The 19,729-nt window shown below is 44.9% G+C and overlaps 2 protein-coding genes across 4 annotated transcripts in view; one reads left to right on the plus strand and one right to left on the minus strand.

Annotated features, from left to right (window-relative positions):
• Positions 1 to 5,204: 5,204 nt before the first annotated feature.
• On the plus strand, positions 5,205 to 11,866 carry LOC121550938 (synembryn-A-like). 3 transcript variants are annotated; one of them, XM_045221657.1, is made up of 15 exons: positions 5,205 to 5,610; positions 5,762 to 5,852; positions 6,075 to 6,122; positions 6,944 to 6,961; positions 7,627 to 7,725; positions 7,814 to 8,535; positions 8,661 to 8,796; positions 8,941 to 9,129; positions 9,393 to 9,487; positions 9,709 to 9,859; positions 10,060 to 10,155; positions 10,379 to 10,523; positions 10,704 to 10,836; positions 11,093 to 11,227; positions 11,487 to 11,866. In XM_045221657.1, exons 2-15 carry the CDS (start codon positions 5,763 to 5,765, stop codon positions 11,614 to 11,616), a joined length of 2,187 nt encoding a protein of 728 aa, XP_045077592.1. In that variant the 5' UTR covers positions 5,205 to 5,610; position 5,762; the 3' UTR covers positions 11,617 to 11,866. The 3 variants fall into 3 exon arrangements, with proteins under 3 accessions (XP_045077592.1, XP_045077590.1, XP_045077591.1); XM_045221655.1 differs by having other exon boundaries at positions 5,205 to 5,852; XM_045221656.1 differs by lacking the exon at positions 6,944 to 6,961 and having other exon boundaries at positions 5,205 to 5,852.
• Positions 11,867 to 18,023: 6,157 nt separating this feature from the next.
• The window catches only part of LOC121550781 (proline-rich protein 12), a 37,463-nt gene continuing 35,757 nt past the window's right edge, over positions 18,024 to 19,729 (minus strand). The window contains exon 18 of the mRNA XM_045221541.1: positions 18,024 to 19,416. Coding sequence (XP_045077476.1) covers positions 19,282 to 19,416 — 135 coding nt within the window. The 3' untranslated portion in view covers positions 18,024 to 19,281. The remainder of the gene's footprint in view (positions 19,417 to 19,729) is intronic.

Here is a 19,729-nt window from a genome sequence, read left to right on the forward strand (position 1 = left end):
AGATTGACAAGTGGAACTGATGGATAAATATCCTTTTTGATTATTTGATCATTTTATTTTTATTGTTTCAAAGAAAACATTTTGTAGGCTGATTTTAATATGATTTTAGAATGATTTTATGAATAAAGGGGGGAATGGATAATGTGATTCATACATCATTGATATGTCATTTTTATATTCTTTTAAATTGATGTGGAGGTTTAATTTGAAAATGTTGTTTTGCAAAGGATACTGTTTGGTCGTTTCTTTTCATTCCAGAAGCATTTGGGGGAACATGTGACTCAAACAAAGACAATATGAAGGGACAATATGACTGGAGGAGATGAAACAAGGAGGGTGTGGCTGATTCCATCATCAACGATGCAGTGGAAGTCGAGATTGGAGGAGAAGAATACGGAGGAGATGAAGTGTAGTGGACTACATTCCAGTGTCTGCAATGAAATATAGACATATTTGATGTGTAATACATAATTGTGTCATATTCTTAGGTATTGATTTTAGTAGAATGATGTTTGATGTTATTGAATGCAGATGAGGATCTTAGATGCTTTTGTTTATTTCGATGGGGTTTAGGGACAGAAGGTCTAGGAAGGGAGAGATTCATTGTACGATTCGATGGGTTGACCAGCCGTACAATGGATATTTCTGGATAGGATTTTGTTTAAAGGGGAAACATGTGTATTTAATGGCATCATAGTTTCAAATGTCTTAACATGATTTATGAGTTTATCTGGAGTACTGCGGTGGTTGCCTGGGGCAGAGGGACCGTGAGAGAATTTTACTGTCTTGATTGATTGATGGATGGATGGATTTGGAACAAAGGTTGCCGGACAGGTTTTTCGCTCTCACACTCCATAAAGATTTATTCATAATTCATAGTAATGTGTTCACACCTCATAAACAGTTTGTTCATAATTCATAGTAATGTGTTCACACCTCATAAACAGTTTGTTCATAATTCATAGTAATGTGTTCACACTTCATAAACAGTTATTCATATGTCATAGAAAGGTATTTTACATTCTAGAGGAGAATGTTTTTGGGTTTAAGGTTAAAGATACTCAATAAGATAAGTTGTTACTAGTCATAATCTTATTCTGTTTGGTTTCGAGACATTTAGTTCGTCTCGAAAGGGGGGAATGTAGTGTATTGACAATACGATGGTGTTAAATGTTTTTAAATGGAACTGAAGGAATGTTGTTTATGGTAGTATCAAGAGGGAATGTTTTAGGTGTAATACCACATATCACCGACAGGAGGTGGGTTGTAGACAGGGGAGACTGGTGATTGGCCAGAAGAGGGGGCATCAGGGTTTATAAATAGGGGTTAAACGATGAGACGTTAGAACGGCCATAACAATCTGACGAGTCGCTCTCCGGACAACGCGTGTCTGTAATTTATGCTGTAACCTCGTGGTATGAATAAAACTTCTAACATGATGCAGCATAACGGACTCTTTGTTGACAGCAATAATTGCCACCATTCATCATATACGACACTGTCCACCTCTTCACCATCTGGGTCCAGTGGAATTTGGCTCTCACTCCCGAGGGCATATGACGGTACAGCTGCCGGGTGTCAGGGTTTTCTGCTCCAGGTAGAGCTCTACCTGGCAACCATCCACCCGGCTCCCTCGGGATACGAGAGCGTGTCCGCCCTCATCTCCTGTCTGTCCGGTAAAGCGCTTGAGTGGGCCAACGCCGAGTGGGGGGGAATAGACGCCGCAACTGTAAGCTATACAGAGTTTACCCGCCGCTTTAGGGCGGTATTCGATCATCCACCGGAGGGGAGAGCGGCGGGTGAGCGTCTATTCCACCAGACAGGGGATGAGGAGCGCGCAGGAGTTTGCACTGGACTTTCGGACTCTGGCTGCCAGCGCAGGATGGAATGAGAGGGCCCTCATCGACCACTACCGTTGCAGCTTAAGGGAGGACGTTCGTCGGGAACTGGCCTGCAGGGACACCAACCTAAACCTGGACCAATTGGTGGATATGTCAATCCAACTGGATAACCTGTTGGCCACACGTCCGGATCAGGGGCCGTCCATTCCATCCCCCAGCACCTCCGACCCTACCCCTATGGAGCTCGGAGGTGCTGCTCTGAGGGCGACCGGTAGAGGGGCCGTCCCCTGCACCAACTGTGGCCGCAGAGGACACACTGCCTTCAATGATTCAAGGCAGTAGGCAGAGCACTGGTGGACCGTTTCAGGTGAGTAGGCACCCAACTCACCCAGAGCTCCCTGTTGCGCATATGTGTATAGATGTTGTATTTCCAGAGTTTTCTTCTCATTCCCAGCATAAGGCGCTAGTAGATTCAGGCGCAGCTGGGAACTTTATTGATCGTCAGTTTACCCGTAGGTTAGGGATTCCTATTGTGCCAGTTGATGTGCCCTTTCCTATACATGCCCTAGATAGAACTGGTCCTGGAGGGCCCACTTTTTTATTTCTACCTGGTAGTTAATTGCACTCACCTGGTTTTCCCAGGTCTGAATTAGCTGATTGAGAGAGGAGAAAACAGAGGTGTTCGGCCCTCCAGGACCAGGATTGAAGAACCCTGCCCTAGATAGTCGCCCTTTAGGGTCAGGTCTGATTAGGGAGGTCACAGCTCCACTCTGGATGAAGACGCAGGAGGGGCATGAGGAAACAATTAGTCTATATCTGATTGATTCTCCTGCGTTTCCAGTGGTGTTGGGGCTTCTCTGGTTAACCTCTCATGACCCCACTATTTCATGGCAACAGAGGGCTCTCAAGGGATGGTCAAGTCAGTGCTCGGGGAGGTGTGTAGGTGTTTCCGAAGGGGCAACTACGGTGGAAAGTCCAAACCAGGTTCCCACCATGCACATTCCGCCTGAATATGCCGATTTGGCTCTCGCCTTCTGTAAAAAAGAAGGCGACTCAATTACCACCCCATCGACAGGGGGATTGTGCGATAAACCTCCAGGTAGGCGCTGCGCTTCCCCGGTGTCACGTGTATCCTCTGTATAATAATATAATATATAATATGCCATTTAGCAGACGCTTTTATCCAAAGCGACTTACAGTCATGCGTGCATTATTTGATTTTTTTGTGTGTATGGGTGGTCCCGGGGATCGAACCCACTACCTTGGCGTTACAAGCGCCGTGCTCTACCAGCTGAGCTACAGAGGACCACAGGAAGAATGGAAACATATGTCACCGAATCTCTGAGGCAAGGATACATTCGGCCTTCCACTTCCCCTGTGTCATCGAGTTTATTTTTTGTGAAGAAGAAGGATGGTGGCTTACATCCGTGCATTGACTACCGTGGTCTTAATCAGATCACTGTAAAATACAGCTATCCACTACCTCTGATTGCGAGTATGACGGAGTCATTGCACGGGGCGCGCTTCTTCACGAAATTGGATCTCAGGAGCGCGTACAACCTGGTGTGTATCCGGGAGGGAGATGAGTGGAAGACAGCATTTAGTACCACCTCTGGGCACTATGAGTACCTCGTCATGCCATACGGTTTGATGAATGCTCCATCAGTCTTCCAATCTTTTGTTGATGAGATTTTCAGGGACCTGCACGGAGAGGGTGTAGTGGTGTATATAGATTACATTCTCATATACTCCGCTACACAGGCCGAACATGTGTCCCTGGTGGGTCAGGTGCTTGGTCGACTGTTGGAGCATGACCTGTATGTGAAGGCGGAGAAATGTCTGTTCTTCCAAGAGTCCATCTCCTTCCTAGGACACCGCCTGTCCGCGTCAGGTGTGGAGATGGAGATTGACCGGTCGCCAGGTAGACCGGGAGCAGGAACCCCTGGCACCCGGAAGCCGTCCCATCATAGGCCTTCGGGAGCGAGAGCCGAATCCCACTGGGTCCAGGTGACGGAGGGGTGGACAGTGGTGGGGTTTGAGGTGAAGTTGATGGGGGTGTGGAAAACCCCTCTCTCTCCCATCGCTCCATGGTGTGCAGCACGCGATCCATTGCTGTGCCCAGCTTGTGCTGCTGGACGCGCTCCTCCACCGGTACCGGAGGACTGGGTGCACCTGCTGACTCCATAGCGGGTGCGTGATTCTGTCAGGTGTTAGTGTGCAGCGGTAGGACGGAGTCAGGCGCAGGACACAGAACTGAGTAATAAACAAACTTTACTCGCAAAACAACAAATCTAATTTCCACGCAGGGATATAAAACAGCTCACAACAGTAGACAACACCAAACATAGAACAATCACGCACAAAACCATGAGGGAAGCAGAGGGTTAAATAGGGAAATATTCATAACGTGATGGGAACCAGGTGTGTACAATCAAGACAAAACAACATAGAAAAAGAAACGTAGATCGGTGGCAGCTAGAAAGCCGGTGACGACGACCGCCGATAGCCGGCCACACAAGGAGAGGCACCAACTTCGGCGGAAGTCGTGACACTCTCGCTCTCTCTCTCCTTGCAAATCGCTGTTTGCACATCTACAAATATTTTTGTCATGGTAAAAAGCACTGCCAAAAGTCTGAGCATGCAAAACTGACATGCGCGGGTATACAGATGCAATTATTGCTACAATCTTTATTTTTATGTTCACAACTCATCAGTTACACGTTTGAGAATGTTTTTACAACTACAGATTACTATTTCATGTTAACAACTCATCAGTTACACACTTGCAAATTGTGTATACTACTACAAATCTATTTTACACGCTCAAATCATTATGTCAATGATTTACCTACATATGTTCTTCTCTTTCTAGTGATGTAAGTGTCAAGAAGATGTGTTAAGTCCCCAATGAAGCATTAGCGTTCTTGGATGCAACGGAAAGATTTCCGCGGTCATAACGTTAACGGAAAAAACAACAGGCACATGCAAGAGTATCAAACTCACAGGAGTAAAATGAAAGCAATCAATCCATCAAGGTTTAAGTGACAAGTGGATTTTGCACCACTGAAACACAGGAAATCAATGGCTGAAAAAGACAGATCCTCACTAAGAGCATTCATAATTACCCCCATTCCCGTCATCCCTCCCTCCATCTATCCATCCATACCTCTTTCTGTTTTTAATTACCCTTATTAGTAAATAGGCTCACAGGCTTTCATCTCTCCGACTCCCCCTTTCCACAACTCTCTTTTCACCCCCCCTTCTTTAACAGGTATGAGCAGTAATAGTACCTTGTCAACGCGCCCTCCTCTCATTTTTTTGCCGTCTTTTCTCTTTTTCTCTTTCTTCCTCTATCTCTTTGATGGTGACCACTTACTCTCCTAAAAGTATGTCTGTCTGTCTGTCTGTCTATGAGGAAGATAAAATATAAAAACATTCTCATTTGTGAAGCATCCCTTCATTTCCTCACGCTTTTGCTTTCCCTTCACTACCAGGCTATCTTCTCTGTATTGTTCCAATTTCTAATCTGTGAAACATTCCTTATTTTCCTGTCAGTCTCTGTCCATTTACTAGTCACTGTTCACAATATAATCCATGGCCTATTGTACTGTGAAAAGAGAGAGAGAGGGAGAGAGCGAGAAAGAGGTGAGGGAGATTAGATTAGATTACATACAGGGTTTAGGAGATAGAAACTGCACAGAGAAACACAGAGAGACAAAGAGACAAGACCAAGGTTGCTATCTGTATCCTGCCATTGAAGGGACACCAGGTTTGTGGGGTGTAGATGTAGGTGGAATGTGTGCTGCTATTGCATGACTGAAGGTGATAGTATTGAATCTTGTATGTTAGGATGAAAAGTAATGCTTGATCACACTGCTTTGGTTCAGCATTGTAATGGTGTGTGTGTGTGTGTGTGAAAGCATGGATATGGACTTGGAGAGGATCATTCAGTGCATCAAACAAGGAGACCAGGTCAGTGTCCAGACACACCTGGACCACTACAACACTCAGGTACTACACTGCCTGTGTTACTGTGACTACCACACTACTGTAAACAACTGTCTGTAACCATGACTAACACACCATGGGGCTGTCTGTTTCCATGACTACAATACTCCATGACTAAACCATGTATCCTTGACTGTATTCTTATACCCTCTCCTTCTCTTTCCCTTTCCAATTATCTTTCTCCCTCCCTCCCACATATCCCCCCCCCCACCATCTTCTCCACAGTATGCTGAATGCTTCTTCTTCAATATTGAGGAGAGGGAAAGAAGAAAGGTGAGGACAAAGAAAATACTTGAACTATTCTTTATTTCTGTCATTCCTTTGCATAATTTCTCCGTTGCCTCTCTCTCTTTCATTCTTCCGTCATCCCTTACTTTCTATTTCTTCCTCCCTCTGTCCTTCCCTATCTCTCTCTCTGTCTATTCCCATGGCCTGTCCATGTCCTCTCAGTGTCAGGCCACCAGAGGCTCAGATTAACCATGTAATTAGTCAGAATCCTGCTCATCCCCCGCCACTCATCTTAATCTCCCTCTTTCACTTATACTCCATCCCTGTCGTTCTCCTCCCCTCCCTATCTCGCTGTCCTGTCTATCTGCAGTTCTCTTTCTTTCTTTCTCTCTTTCTTTCTCTCTCTTTCTTACATCCCACTGGGCACAAACGTCATTTCAATATCTAGTTTTGATTTACATTTGTTTATGTTGTCAAATAACGTGAATTGAATGTGAAATCAACAAAAAAGGTCACCATGTCATTGAATTTAGGTTAAAAGTTGGGTGAAAAAAAGACATAATTCCCTTATGTTGATGACTTCTTGCAAATCCAATCAGTTTTCCAAGTTGATTCAACGTTATCACATTTAATCTTTTTGTTGAAATGATGTAGAAACAATGTTGATTCAAACAGTTTTTGTCCAGTGGGATGGTTCTTTCCCCTCCCTCCCTTACAGTGATCTTCACCCTCTCATCCCCTCTTCTCCCTCTCTCATGTCATCCCCTTCTCTTCCACTCTTCTCTCTCTGTCATATCTCTTCATAATGTTAATGACGTCATTACTCATCATTTCTATGTCTTCTTTGGCTGTGCAAATGACTGCAGCAAAAAGAGCTGGATGAGGTAAAAAGACAAAGACTCATTACACAGAGAGAGAGAGAGAGAGAGAGAGAGAGAGAGAGAGAGAGAGAGAGAGAGAGAGAGAGAGAGAGAGAGAGAGAGAGAGAGAGAGAGAGAGAGAGAGAGAGAGAGAGAGAGAGAGAGAGAGAGAGAGAGAGAGAGAGAGAGAGAGAGAAGTATTTGACAATTTTGAGGGCCTTACTCTGACACCGCCTGGTATAGAGGTCCTGGATGGCAGGAAGCTTGGCCCCAGTGATGTACTGGTCCGTACGCACTACCCTCTGTAGTGCCTTGCGGTCGGAGGCCGAGCATTTGCCATACCAGGTGGTGATGCAACCAGTCAGGATGCTCTCGATGGTGCAGCTGTAGAATTTTTTGAGGATCTGAGGACCCATGCCATGCCAGAGAGAAAGGAATAGAGAGAAAAAGGAAGAGAGCGAGACATAGAGGGAGGGGGAGAGCTGAGCTGACAGGTCCTTACTCTACCTTACACTAATCTCCATTCAGCGCAGTGTTTTATTAGTGGGTGTGTGCGTGTGTGTAAGTGCGTGCGTGCCTATGAGTGTGTGCGTGTGTGTGGCCTATGTAAGTGTGTGTGTGTATGTGTGTGTACTCCAAAGCTAATTGTGTGTAATGACTCAACATACTCCCCCATTAACCCTCACCAGTTCAGGAAGAACAAAATGAGGGACTTTGTTCCCGACTCGGACCCTGATTTCAACTCAGACTCAGATGACGCTGAGGACCCGGATCTCCTTCTCAGACGGGTGAGTTAGGGTGTGTGTGTGCATGTGTTTCTCTATTTCTACCTGTTGCTCTTTTCGGTTAAACTCAATTCTCCTCTCCTCTCCCCAGAGGTTGGCTGCAGCCCTGGTGTGGTTTATCCGTACCCAGCTCCAGCCGGGGGTTCTGAGAGTGACCCTGCGTACGCTACGTATCCTGTCCCGCGACCGGCAGGCTTTGGCACCCCTAGTGACCGACACCGCTCTCCTCACCCTAGCCCACCTGGGCGGCATAACCTCCCTGCCCATCCCCGAGGGCCAGGAGGAAGACGAGGAGGAAGGTCATGATGCTGAGAGAGAAGATTACGGCCATGTCCTTAGTGACGTCAGTTCGGATGCCTGTAAACAGAGCGACACGGGTGGGTGCAGTAGGGGCGCTAATGCTAATACTAGTTCGTTAGCGGTTAGCAACGTGGATGCTAACGTTGTCGGTGCTAGCCCGACCCAGCACTCCTTGGCCCAGGCTTCCACTCAGACCTGTCCAGCCCTGGTTACGGCCAACAACAGCCAAGGTGGAGCGATGACATTGCCATCGGTGGCCAGGGACCCCTGCTGCACCCTCAGCACGGAAACCTGCCATGGCAACCTGCGCTCTGTCTCCACGGAAACCTGCACTGCCCAGCACCACTGCTCTCCGGGTCATGCCCGGGAAGAGAGGGATGAAGAGAGGGATGAAGAGGTGGATGAAGAAGAGAAAGAGGAAGATGACCAGGAGGGGAGGAGGGAAGCCCTGAAAGCCCTGTGTAATATCATCTACAACAGTCAGAGGGCGCAAGAGAGGGTCAGCGCTCTGAGGTAAGGGAGTGCAACTGTTGGAGTACAACAAAAACGATTTATAGTATGGCATCACTTCCCTCATCTCTCTCTCTCTCTCTCTCTCTCTCTCTCTCTCTCTCTCTCTCTCTCTCTCTCTCTCTCAGACTGCTCTATGGTCTATCAGACAGGCTGAAGCAGGGGATCAGTGCCAAAGCTCTTCACAGTGGTCAGTTTTATGAACTACGGCTGCTCTTTCTGCTGACGGCTCTGAGACCAGAGCTCAGGGTGCAACTGCAGCAGGTAACAGCCTAGAGGAGGATGGAGTTGTGGTTTCCCTGCTAATGGTTAGGGGTATGATTTGGGGTGGGTAGGCCTACTGTATGCCACTCTCTCCATCTGTCTTTCTTTTCTCTCTCTCCATATCCCCCTGTCTCCCCCTGTCAGGAGCGAGGGGTGTCCATGCTGACTGCAGCTCTGGAGCAGTGTCTGTCTGTGCAGTGGGGGGAAGAGTACGAGGTGCTGAGCGACCACAGAGCTCCCCCTGTCTCTAAGGAAGTGTCACAGCGGGCTGTGGAGATCCTCAAGACCCTGTTCAACATCACATACAGCTTCCACAGACAGGAGCCAGACGAGGTGGGTGGAGGAGAGTCCCATAGAATTAAAATGTGGCTTTGTCCCTATAGCATGATCTACTCCAATATCTGTACCTTGTCCGTCTTCTATGGAGCATCCCTGGCTTTTAGTTTCTGAGTAGGTAGGAGTAGGTAGCTAGGAGCTGTCTCAAAATACTGATCCAGTATTTTTTAAGTTAAGAGTGAGGGTTAGTTAAAACTGATCCTAGAACTGTGGTCAGGAGGCCTTTTTAACTTGTCCTCTTCTCTTTATGTCCCTCTCAGGAGGATGCAGCTCTCTATCGCCGCCTGGCTGCAGTGCTACGTCACTGCCTGCTGCTGACCTGTGACGGAGAAGAACTCACTGAGGAGTTACAGGGGTACGTACGAGGGCTTCTTCTGTTGTCTATCCATGCATTTCTATTTGCATCTTTCTTTTGAAAGTAATGGTGGCCATTCTAGGTTTCCTTTTTCGTGGCAAAGTGGAAAAGATATGTTCTGAATCATTTTGAAATGGGTGCCATTTCAGGTTTTCCCCATGTCTCCTTACCTCTGATCCCTGACCCTTAACCTTTGACCTTTAACCTATAACCCTCCTTAGGCACACAGTGAACGTGCTCTCTGCCCTGCCCCTGCAATGTCTGGACGTGCTGCTGTCTGTGCATCTGACGGAGAGTTCACAGGAGTGGGAGGGGGTCAACATGGACACTGTCCACACCCTACTCACCTTCATGGAGAGACGCCTGGACAGGGTGAGGCAGAGGGAGGGAGGGATTGAGAGAGAGAGGAAAGTGGGGAGGAAAGGAGGCACCTATCTCATATGAGGATGCTGTTTGCTTCCCCATGGTGTGCAGTGGAGGGTTGCATCTCAATAGTATATAGCTATGGAAGCATACTGGATGTTTATAAAGGGTCATAAGCTGACAAAATCACCTATGTATTTGTTATGAAGGGTCAGAAGTTGAAGGAGAAACTGACTCCAGTCCTGAATCTGTTGACTGAGAGCTGCCGTGCGCATCGCGAGACACGCCACTACCTCAGACAACAGGTACTGTTCTCTCCTGTTGGGCTGAAACTCCAACTGATTATTGTGGCTTTAATACAGTATGATAATGCTAGTCTGATGTTCGGTTTACATTGTTGGAGAAGCCTGCTTCGACTTTTGATATTGGAGCCTCTGTCTGTCCCCTCCTGGATAGCAGCTGACTGGTTGAGCAGGTTTTTGCTCCCACACAGCACTAACACCTGCCTCTACCTGTACACTGCTACAGATCCTCCCCCCTCTGAGGGATGTGGTCCTGAGGCCGGAGCAGGGTGCCACAGTGAGGGGACGTTTGGTGCGCCTGATGACCCACGTGGACACGGACATCAAGCACTGTGCTGCTGAGCTCCTCTTTGTGCTCTGCAAAGAGAACGGTGCCCATATCATATCACACTCCTGTCACACTTACTAGCTCCTCATTTCAAAGTAACTCTTAGCTAGAAGAACCCACTCGTATCACAGCATGCTTATTACCCCTCATAGCACATGTAGTAACTCATATAACTCTCTCCCTCTTCTCTCTCACTCCCCCCACCCCTCTGTCTGTCTCTCAGTGAGTCGTTTTGTGAAGTACACAGGCTATGGTAATGCAGCAGGTTTGCTGGCAGCGCGGGGCATGCTGAGTGGAGGTCAGGTGACCCACGCCCAGTACTCTAGCGACTCAGACTCTGACACAGAGGAATACAGGTGTGTAGAACAACAATTGATAATGTCACAAACACAACACTTTGTAATACTGTATAGGGACACAATGCATCGTTAGGGACTAATAGATTGGACTTGGAACTATCGAAACAGCATAAATCGGAACAAGTAACAGGAGCAATTTTCGAAAAAGGTAATTGAATTGAGACTGGGAAAGTGTTTAGCAGAACCCTATGAAGTGCACTTGTTAGGAGTGGACAGTATTTACAAGGGAGGTGTTTGTAACTGTGTTCCACAGGGAAGCTAAGGGGCGCATCAACCCAGTGACGGGGAGGGTGGAGAAGGAGCAGCCAGACCCCATGGAGGGAATGACAGAGCAGGAGAAAGAGCAGGAGGCACAAAGACTCATCAGCCTGTTCAACAGGCTCTCACGGTGAGTGCGTGTGTGCGTGTTGTGTGTGTGTGTGTGTGTGTGTGTGTGTGTGAGTACATATCTGTTTTAGCTAGTGACTATCCAAGTGTGTGAAATAGATGGATGTTGCCATTTCTCTCTCTCTCTCTCTCTCTCTCTCTCTCTCTCTCTCTCTCTCTCTCTCTCTCTCTCTCTCTCTCTCTCTCTCTCTCTCTCTCTCTCTCTCTCTCTCTCTCTCTCTCTCTCTCTCTTTCTCTTTCTCTCCCTCTGTCTCTCTCAGGGACAAGATCATCCAACCAGTGGGAGTAACGACAGGGGGGAGACTGGAGCCCCTGTGTGGTCAGATGAGGGGGAGCACTGTGGAAGAGGAGGAATCAGAGGGAGAGAGTGAGGAAGAGAGGGAAAAGTAGGGAGGAGAGAAAATAAAGATTACAAGAAGTTACTGTATAGAATGAAGTTACAGCATAGGATGGTGAAGAGAGGGTGAGGAAGAGAGATAGAGGTTGGTTTGTATTTATATAGCACAGTGGTGGAAAAAGTACCCAATTGTCACACTTGAGTAAAAGTAATAGAAAACGACTCAAGTAAAGGTGAAAGTCACCCAGTAAAAGAATAATATGTCTAAAAGTATCTGGTTTTAAATATACAGTACCAGTCAAATGTTTGGACACACCTACTCATTCAAGGGTTTTTCTTTATTTTTTTACTATTTTCTAAATTGTAGAATAATAGTGAAGACATCAAAACTATGAAATAACACATATGGAATCATGTAGTAACCAAAAAAGTGTTAAACAAATCCAAATTTAAGTAGCCACCTTTTGCCTTGATGACACTCTTGGCATTCTCTCAATGCTTTTCCAACAGTCGTGAAGGAGTTCCCACATATGCTGAGCACTTGTTGGCTGCTTTTCCTTCACTCTGCAGTCCAACTCATCCCAAACCATCTCAATTGGGTTGAGGTCGGGTGATTGTGGAGGCCAGGTCATCTGATGCAGCACTCCATCACTCTCCTTCTTGGTCAAATAGCCCTTTCACAGCCTGGAGGTGTGTTTTGGGTCATTGTCCTGTTGAAAAACAAATTATAGTCCCACTAAGCCCAAACCAGATGGGATGGCGTATCGTTGCAGAATGCTGTGGTAGCCATGCTGGTTAAGTGTGCCTTGAATTCTAAATAAATCACAGACAGTGTCACCAGCAAAGCACCATCACACCTCCTCCTCCATGCTTCACGGTGGGAACCACACATGCGGCGATCATCCGTTCACTTACTCTGCGTCTCAAAAAGACATGGCGGTTGGAACCAAAAATCTCACATTTGGACTCATCAGACCAAAGGACAGATTTCCACCGGTCTAATGTCCATTGCTCGTGTTTCTTGGCCGAAGCAAGTCTCTTCTTCTTATTGGTGTCCTTTAGTAGTGGTTTATTTGCAGCAATTCGACCATGAAGGCCTGATTCACAGTCTCCTCTGAACAATTGATGTTGAGATGTGTCTGTTACTTGAACTATGTGAAGCATTTATTTGGGCTGCAATCTGAGGTGCAGTTAACACTAATGAACTTATCCTCTGCAGCAGAGGTAACTCTGGGTCTTCCTTTCCTGTGGCGGTCCTCATGAGAGCCAGTTTCATCATAGCGCTTGATGGTTTTTGCAACTGTACTTGAAGAAACTTCTTGAACAAAGTTCTTGACATTTTCCGGATTGACTGACCTTCATGTCTTAAAGTAATGATGGACTGTCGTTTCTCTTTGCTTATTTGAGCTGTTCTTGCCATAATATGGACTTGGTATTTTACCAAATAGGGCTATCTTCTGTATACCACCCCTACCTTGTCACAACACAACTGATTGACTCAAACGCATTAAGAAGGAAATAAATTCCCCAAATTAACTTTTAACAAGGCACACATGTTAATTGAAATGCATTCCAGGTGACTACCTCATGAAGCTGGTTGAGAGAATGCCAACAGTGTGCAAAGCTGTCATCAAGGCAAAGGGTGGCTACTTTGAAGAATCTCAAATATGAAATATATTTTGATTTGTTTAACACTCTTTTGGTTACTACATGATTCCATATGTGTTATTTCATAGTTTGGATGTCTTCACTATTATTCTACAATGTAGAAAATAGTAAAAATAAAGACAAACCCTGGAATGAGTAAGTGTGTCCAAACTTTTGACTGGTACTGTACTTAAGTATCAAAATTAAAAGTAAATGCTATAAATCCTTTCAAATTCCTTAAATTAGGCAAACCAAACAGAACAATTTATTTGATTTTTTTTATGGATAGCCAGGGGCACACTCCAACACTCAGACATCATTCACAAACAAAGCATTTGTGTTTAGTGAGTCCACCAGATCAGAAGCTGTAGGGATGACCACCTGTTTTCTTGATAAGTGCGTGAATTAGACACATTTCCTGTCCTGCTAAGCATTCGAAATGTAACAAGTACTTTTGGGTGTCAGGGAAAATGTATGGGAGTAAAAACTACATATTTTCTTTAGGAATGTAGTGGAGTAAAAGTAAAAATTGTACAAAATATAAATATTAAAGTATAGATAGCCCCCAAAAATACTTAAGTAGTACTTCAAAGTATTTTTACTTAGTTACTTTACACCACTGATATAGCGCCTTTCATCCATTTACCTGAAAGCACTTTACTTTGAAGCGTGTTTCTGTACCCCACCTCATCTGTCAGTATGTGTAGCACTAGTCTGAATGTACTGTATACGGTAGCATCACCCACCAAAACACCACTCTTAGAATCACTGTTTAGCCAGGTACATTCATCAAGAAAAGAAAAACGCTAGAGAAAGGACAAGGAGCAGAGAATAGAGTCCTCAGATTCCTTGGCAATCGTTGTTTACCTTCCATATCCTCTATTTTCCACTCTGGTTCCTCTCCTGGAGATACCCCCACTTATGTCCAAGTGTGCAATGCCATTTGCTTGTAACAGGGGGAAAGATCTGGCTGAGTGTGTGGTGTGTTTGTGTGTTCCTGTACCTGTAATTGTACACTCCACCCAAACAAGGAGACACTCCACTCTGAGGACATTATCCCAATGTGGAACATATATCACAATTGGACTGGAGAGGGAATAACAGGTACATGATGATTGTAATCAATGATGTGGGAGCAGTTATTGTGCAGGTGTCTGTCCCTGTCAAGTGAAGGGAAAGGGTATCACTACTTTTGAGTAACATGCATTTTTCTCTTCCAACATGTTGTCATTCATTCTTCTGTGTATATACTTCCTTTCCCCTCCAACATTTGCTGTAGTGTAAAATGCATATGGTTTCTCATGTTGAAATATAAATAAACCATTCCTGCTGTACAGTACTGTCACAGTGTCTGCCTTGGATAGGAAAAATAATCAATAGGGGTAAAATCCTCTGAAACTCTTCTGGGGCTGTCACAGAAAATACGTTTTGTCAGCATTTTCACACAGAATAAATTATTAAATTGATTGGATCAGAAACTTCACAGATGCAGACTTGTAACTGGCGTAATAAGATTCCCATTAAGTTCTAGTTAAGATTTTATCTAACAATAGGATGATAACATCCCAAAAGCATTCAAATAATGTTTTGATAACAAATTATTATTTTCTTCCAGAAAACTTTTTCAATTAAATATCCTTGGAATGTTCTCATTCACTAAAATGTTGTGCACAACAATCTGTAATAACCACCACCAAACATTTCCCAAACGTTCTCATTAGGTTTCCAGTTAATGTAATAACACAATGTACCAGTAATATTTTTAGAACATACTGCCGCAACTAAATGTGAAAGGGAACGTTCTTGCAACAGCAGGCAAATGTTTTATACATACAGTGGGGAGAACAAGTATTTGATTGCTGATTTTGCAGGTTTTCCTACTTACAAAGCATGTAGAGGTCTGTAATTTGTATCATAGGTACACTTCAAATGTGAGAGACGGAATCTAAAACAAAAATCCAGAAAATCACATTGTATGATTTTTAAGTAATTAATTTGCCAGAGAGCTGTGTAAGGACAATAGGCAAGCAGCTTGGTGAAAAGGCAACAACTGTTGGCGCAATTATTAGAAAATGGAAGAAGTTCAAGATGACGGTCAATCACCCTCGGTCTGGGGCTCCATGCAAGATCTCACCTCGTGGGGCATCAATGATCATGAGGAAGGTGAGGGATCAGCCCAGAACTACACGGCAGGACCTGGTCAATGACCTGAAGAGAGCTGGGACCACAGTCTCAAAGAAAACCATTAGTAACACACTACGCCGTCATGGATTAAAATCCTGCAGCGCACGCAAGGTCCCCCTGCTCAAGCCAGCGCATGTCCAGGCCCGTCTGAAGTTTGCAATGACCATCTGGATGATCCAGAGGAGGAATGGGAGAAGGTCATGTGGTCTGATGAGACAAAAATATAGCTTTTTGGTCTAAACTCCACTCGCCGTGTTTGGAGGAAGAAGAAGGATGAGTACAACCCCAAGAACACCATCCCAACCGTGAAGCATGGAGGTGGAAAAATCATTCTTTGGGGATGCTTTTCTGCAAAGGGGACAGGACGACTGCACCGTATTGAGGGGAGGATGGAAGGGGCCATGTATCGCGAGATCTTGGCCAACAACCTCCTTCCCTCAGTAAGAGTATTGAAGATGGGTCGTGGCTGGGTCTTCTAGCATGACAACGACCCGAAACACACAGCCAGGGCAACTAAGGAGTGGCTCCGTAAGAAGCATCTCAATGTCCTGGAGTGGCCTAGCCAGTCTCCAGACCTGAACCCAATAGAACATCTTTGGAGGGAGCTGAAAGTCTGTATTGCCCAGCGACAGCCCCGAAACCTGAAGGATCTGGAGAAGGTCTGTATGGAGGAGTGGGCCAAAATCCCTGCTGCAGTGTGTGCAAACCTGGTCAAGACCTACAGGAAACGTATGATCTCTGTAATTGCAAACAAAGGTTTCTGTGCCAAATATTAAGTTCTGCTTTTCTGATGTATCAAATACTTATGTCATGCAATAAAATGCAAATTAATTACTTAAAAATCATACAATGTGATTTTCTGGATTTTTGTTTTAGATTCCATCTCTCACAGTTGAGGTGTACCTATGATAACAATTACAGACCTCTACATGCTTTGTAAGTATGAAAACCTGCAAAATCGGCAGTGTATCAATTACTTGTTCTCCCCACTGTACATTGTATAATCATCCGCACAACTGGACAGTTTCTGATTTGAGAACATTTGCCTCAACCTAACGAATGTTCTGGGAACTTTCAAATAAACAATTTTGGTTTGCTGGGGACTTACTCATACACAGCATCTCCATTTGATTTATTTGCTGTCTTTATATTCCTCTCTTTTGGATCAGTCTGTACCTCTGAAACCCTACCCACCTTTGTTATATCCCCTCGTCCCCAATCTGAGCTGTTTCATTCCTGTATTTTTTCAGACAATTTCAGGTCAACATACACCACATGACCAAAAGTATGTGGACAACTGCTCGTCCATCATCTCATTCCAAAATCATGGGCATTAATATGGAGTTGGTCCCCCATTTGCTGATATAACAGCCTCCACTCTTCTGGGAAGGCTTTCCACTAGATGTTGGAACATTGCTGCGGGGACTTGCTTCCATTCAGCCACAAGAGCATTAGTGAGGTCGGACACTGATGTTGGGCGATTAGGCCTGGCTCGCAGTCTGCGTTCCAATTCATCTCAAAGGTGTTCGATGGGGTTGAGGTCAGGGCTCTGTGCAGGCCAGTCAAGTTCTTCCAAACCGATCTCAATAAACCATTTCTGTATGGATCTCGCTTTGTGCACGGTAGCATTGTCATGCTGAAACAGGAAAGGTGCTTCCCCAAGCTGTTGCCACAAAGTTGGAAGCACAGAATCATCTAGAATGTCATTGTATGCTGAGTGTTAAGATGTCCCTTCAATGGAACCAAGGGGCCTAACCCGAACAATGAAAAACAGCCCCAGACCATTATTCCTCCTCCACCAAACATTACAGTTGGCACTATGCATTGGGGCAGGTAGCGTTCTACTGGCATCCGCCAAACCCAGATTTGTCCGTCAGACTGCCATATGGTGAAGCGCGATTCATCACTCCAGAAAACGCGTTTCCACTGCTCCAGAGGCCAATGGCGGCAAGCTTTACCCCACTCCAGCCGACACTTGGCATTGTGCATGGTGATCTTAGGCTTTTGTGCGGCTGCTCGAACAGTTATTGTGCTGACTTTGCTTCCAGAGGCAGTTTGGAACTCAGTAGTGAGCGTTGCAACCGAGGACAGAGCATTCTTTACGCGCTACGTGCTTCAGCACTCGCCGGTCCCGTTCTGTGAGCTTATGTGGCCTACCACTTCGTGGCTGAGCCGTTGTTGCTCCTAGACGTTTCCACTTCACAATAACAGCACTTACAGTTGACCGGGACACCTCTAGCAGGGAATACATTTGTAAGGCCATTCTACTGCCAATGTTTGTCTATGGAGATTGCATTGCTGTGTGTTCAATTTTATACACCTGTCAGCAACGGGTGTGGCTGAAATAGCCGAATCCACTCATTTGAAGGGGTGTCCACATACTTGTGTATATATAGTGTACTTTACTAACAATAGTACATGTGGTCCAGGGTTGGGAAAATCCTATTTCCAGCCAAATCAGAAAGTACACCAAATTCCAATTCCAATTTCAAAAAATGTCTCATTGGAACTGCAATTTCAGTGAATTTAAATGGATTTGACCTCAACCCTGATATGTGGTCAACCACACACTTACTATAATGCATTCTCTTATAAAGTTTTAGGAGGAAAAACAAAATTACAGCTAAAGTTGTTTTTCCCCGTCATTTTCATCATTTTCAATTTTTTATTTGCTTTTGTCAAATACAGGAATATCATGTACAGAAGAGGAACTGGGCTTTAGAGACTGAAATAACTGTACAATATTTACAGAGAAAAAAAGAGCTTGAACAAATAGGTAAACCTCAAAAATAATAATTATCATAAACAACAAACAGATCAAATAAAAACAGTCAACACAGATTTTATACGCTTTTTAACCGTTACACCTCCCTAAAACCACAGTGCTTTCTTTTAGAAAGCGAACAGATATTTATTTTAATTTATTAACTTCAGGTGTAAACTCTGCTCTCATTGTCTTTTGAAGAACAAACATAAAGAACACAGTTTGCTTAGTTTTTAAATACATTTTCCCCCCTCACAATTTATTTAGGCAGACAGAAAAAAGGGAACATCACACACTCCTCTCACCTCCCTCTCCCCTCCCTCCCTTCACCTCAGTTTTGCTCCCCTCCACTCGTTTCTTCCTTCAGCAGTAAAGGGGGACTGAGCAAAGGATTTCGGTTAGGCCATTTCATGTATACCCTAATAAAAAACATTATTTAAAATAACAACAGCAAACAATCCCAGCTAGGGAGGGTAATTTCCTTGTATAAATAATACAAATCATAATTATTAATACATATACGTATATATATAGTGTTTGTATGTTGGTGTGTGTGTGCGTGTGTGTATTTATGTGTGTATGTGTGTGTGCCCGTGCATGTTTGGATGTAGATCGCAATCTTTCCTGTAGTGCTGACTGATTCACGGTGGTCTCCTGCTTTCCCCGTTCAGGTCAAGTGGCAGACGTCGTACCCTTTCACACATTCACTATTTTCACTCCGCCTCCTCCTCAGTCCTTCTCTTTTCTTTAGTCAAGAGATACTTTGTGAGAGAAAAAAAAAAAAAAACTGCTAAAAACAGTTCATTGTAGCATCAATTTTAAGTTAAAACTCAACCGTACTCACAGACCAAACATAGCCTGTTCTCTCTTTCTCGCTGGGCAAGAACTAGAGTGGTAGGGTCTGAAACCCCCCTCTCTCTCCATCTTGGTACAGTCCAGTGTTCTCCACTCCAACTCTCTTGCTTTGTCTCCCAAATACTGTATACCTCCTCCCTCCCCTCCCTTCTCCAACCCACATTCTGCTTTCCAAATGGCACCCTATTCTCCATATAGGCCCTGGGGAATTGTAGTGCTCTATGTAGGGAATAGGGTAATATTTCGGACACGGCCCCCTCCTCCCTCATCAGGTTTTGGTGCTGAGGGTCAGCAGGTCGATGAAGGAGTTGAAGAGGGTCTCCAGCCAGTCCTGGTTGGCCATACACTGCTGCACCACCTCCTCCTGACCAGGGTCCTCCGCTGCCTGCTCTATACTGTCCGTCTGGGGGGGATAGAGAAAGAGAATAGAATATATTATTATTATCCAAGAAAGATAATTATTATTATTATTATTTACAGTATATATACAAAAGTATGCGGCTCTTCAAATTAGTGGATTCGGTGTATAAAATCCAGCACACAGCAATGCAATCTCCATAGACAAACATTAGCAGTAGAATGGCCTTACTGAAGAACTCAGTGACTTTCAACGTGGCACCATCATAGGATGCCACCCTTCCAACAAGTCAGTTTGTCAAATTTCTGCCCTGCTAGAGATGGCCCGGTCAACTCTAAGTGCTGTTATTGTGAAGTGG

This window comes from Coregonus clupeaformis, chromosome 7 (genome assembly GCF_020615455.1).
Source record: "Coregonus clupeaformis isolate EN_2021a chromosome 7, ASM2061545v1, whole genome shotgun sequence".
In the NCBI taxonomy this organism is placed as follows: Eukaryota; Metazoa; Chordata; class Actinopteri; order Salmoniformes; family Salmonidae; genus Coregonus; species Coregonus clupeaformis.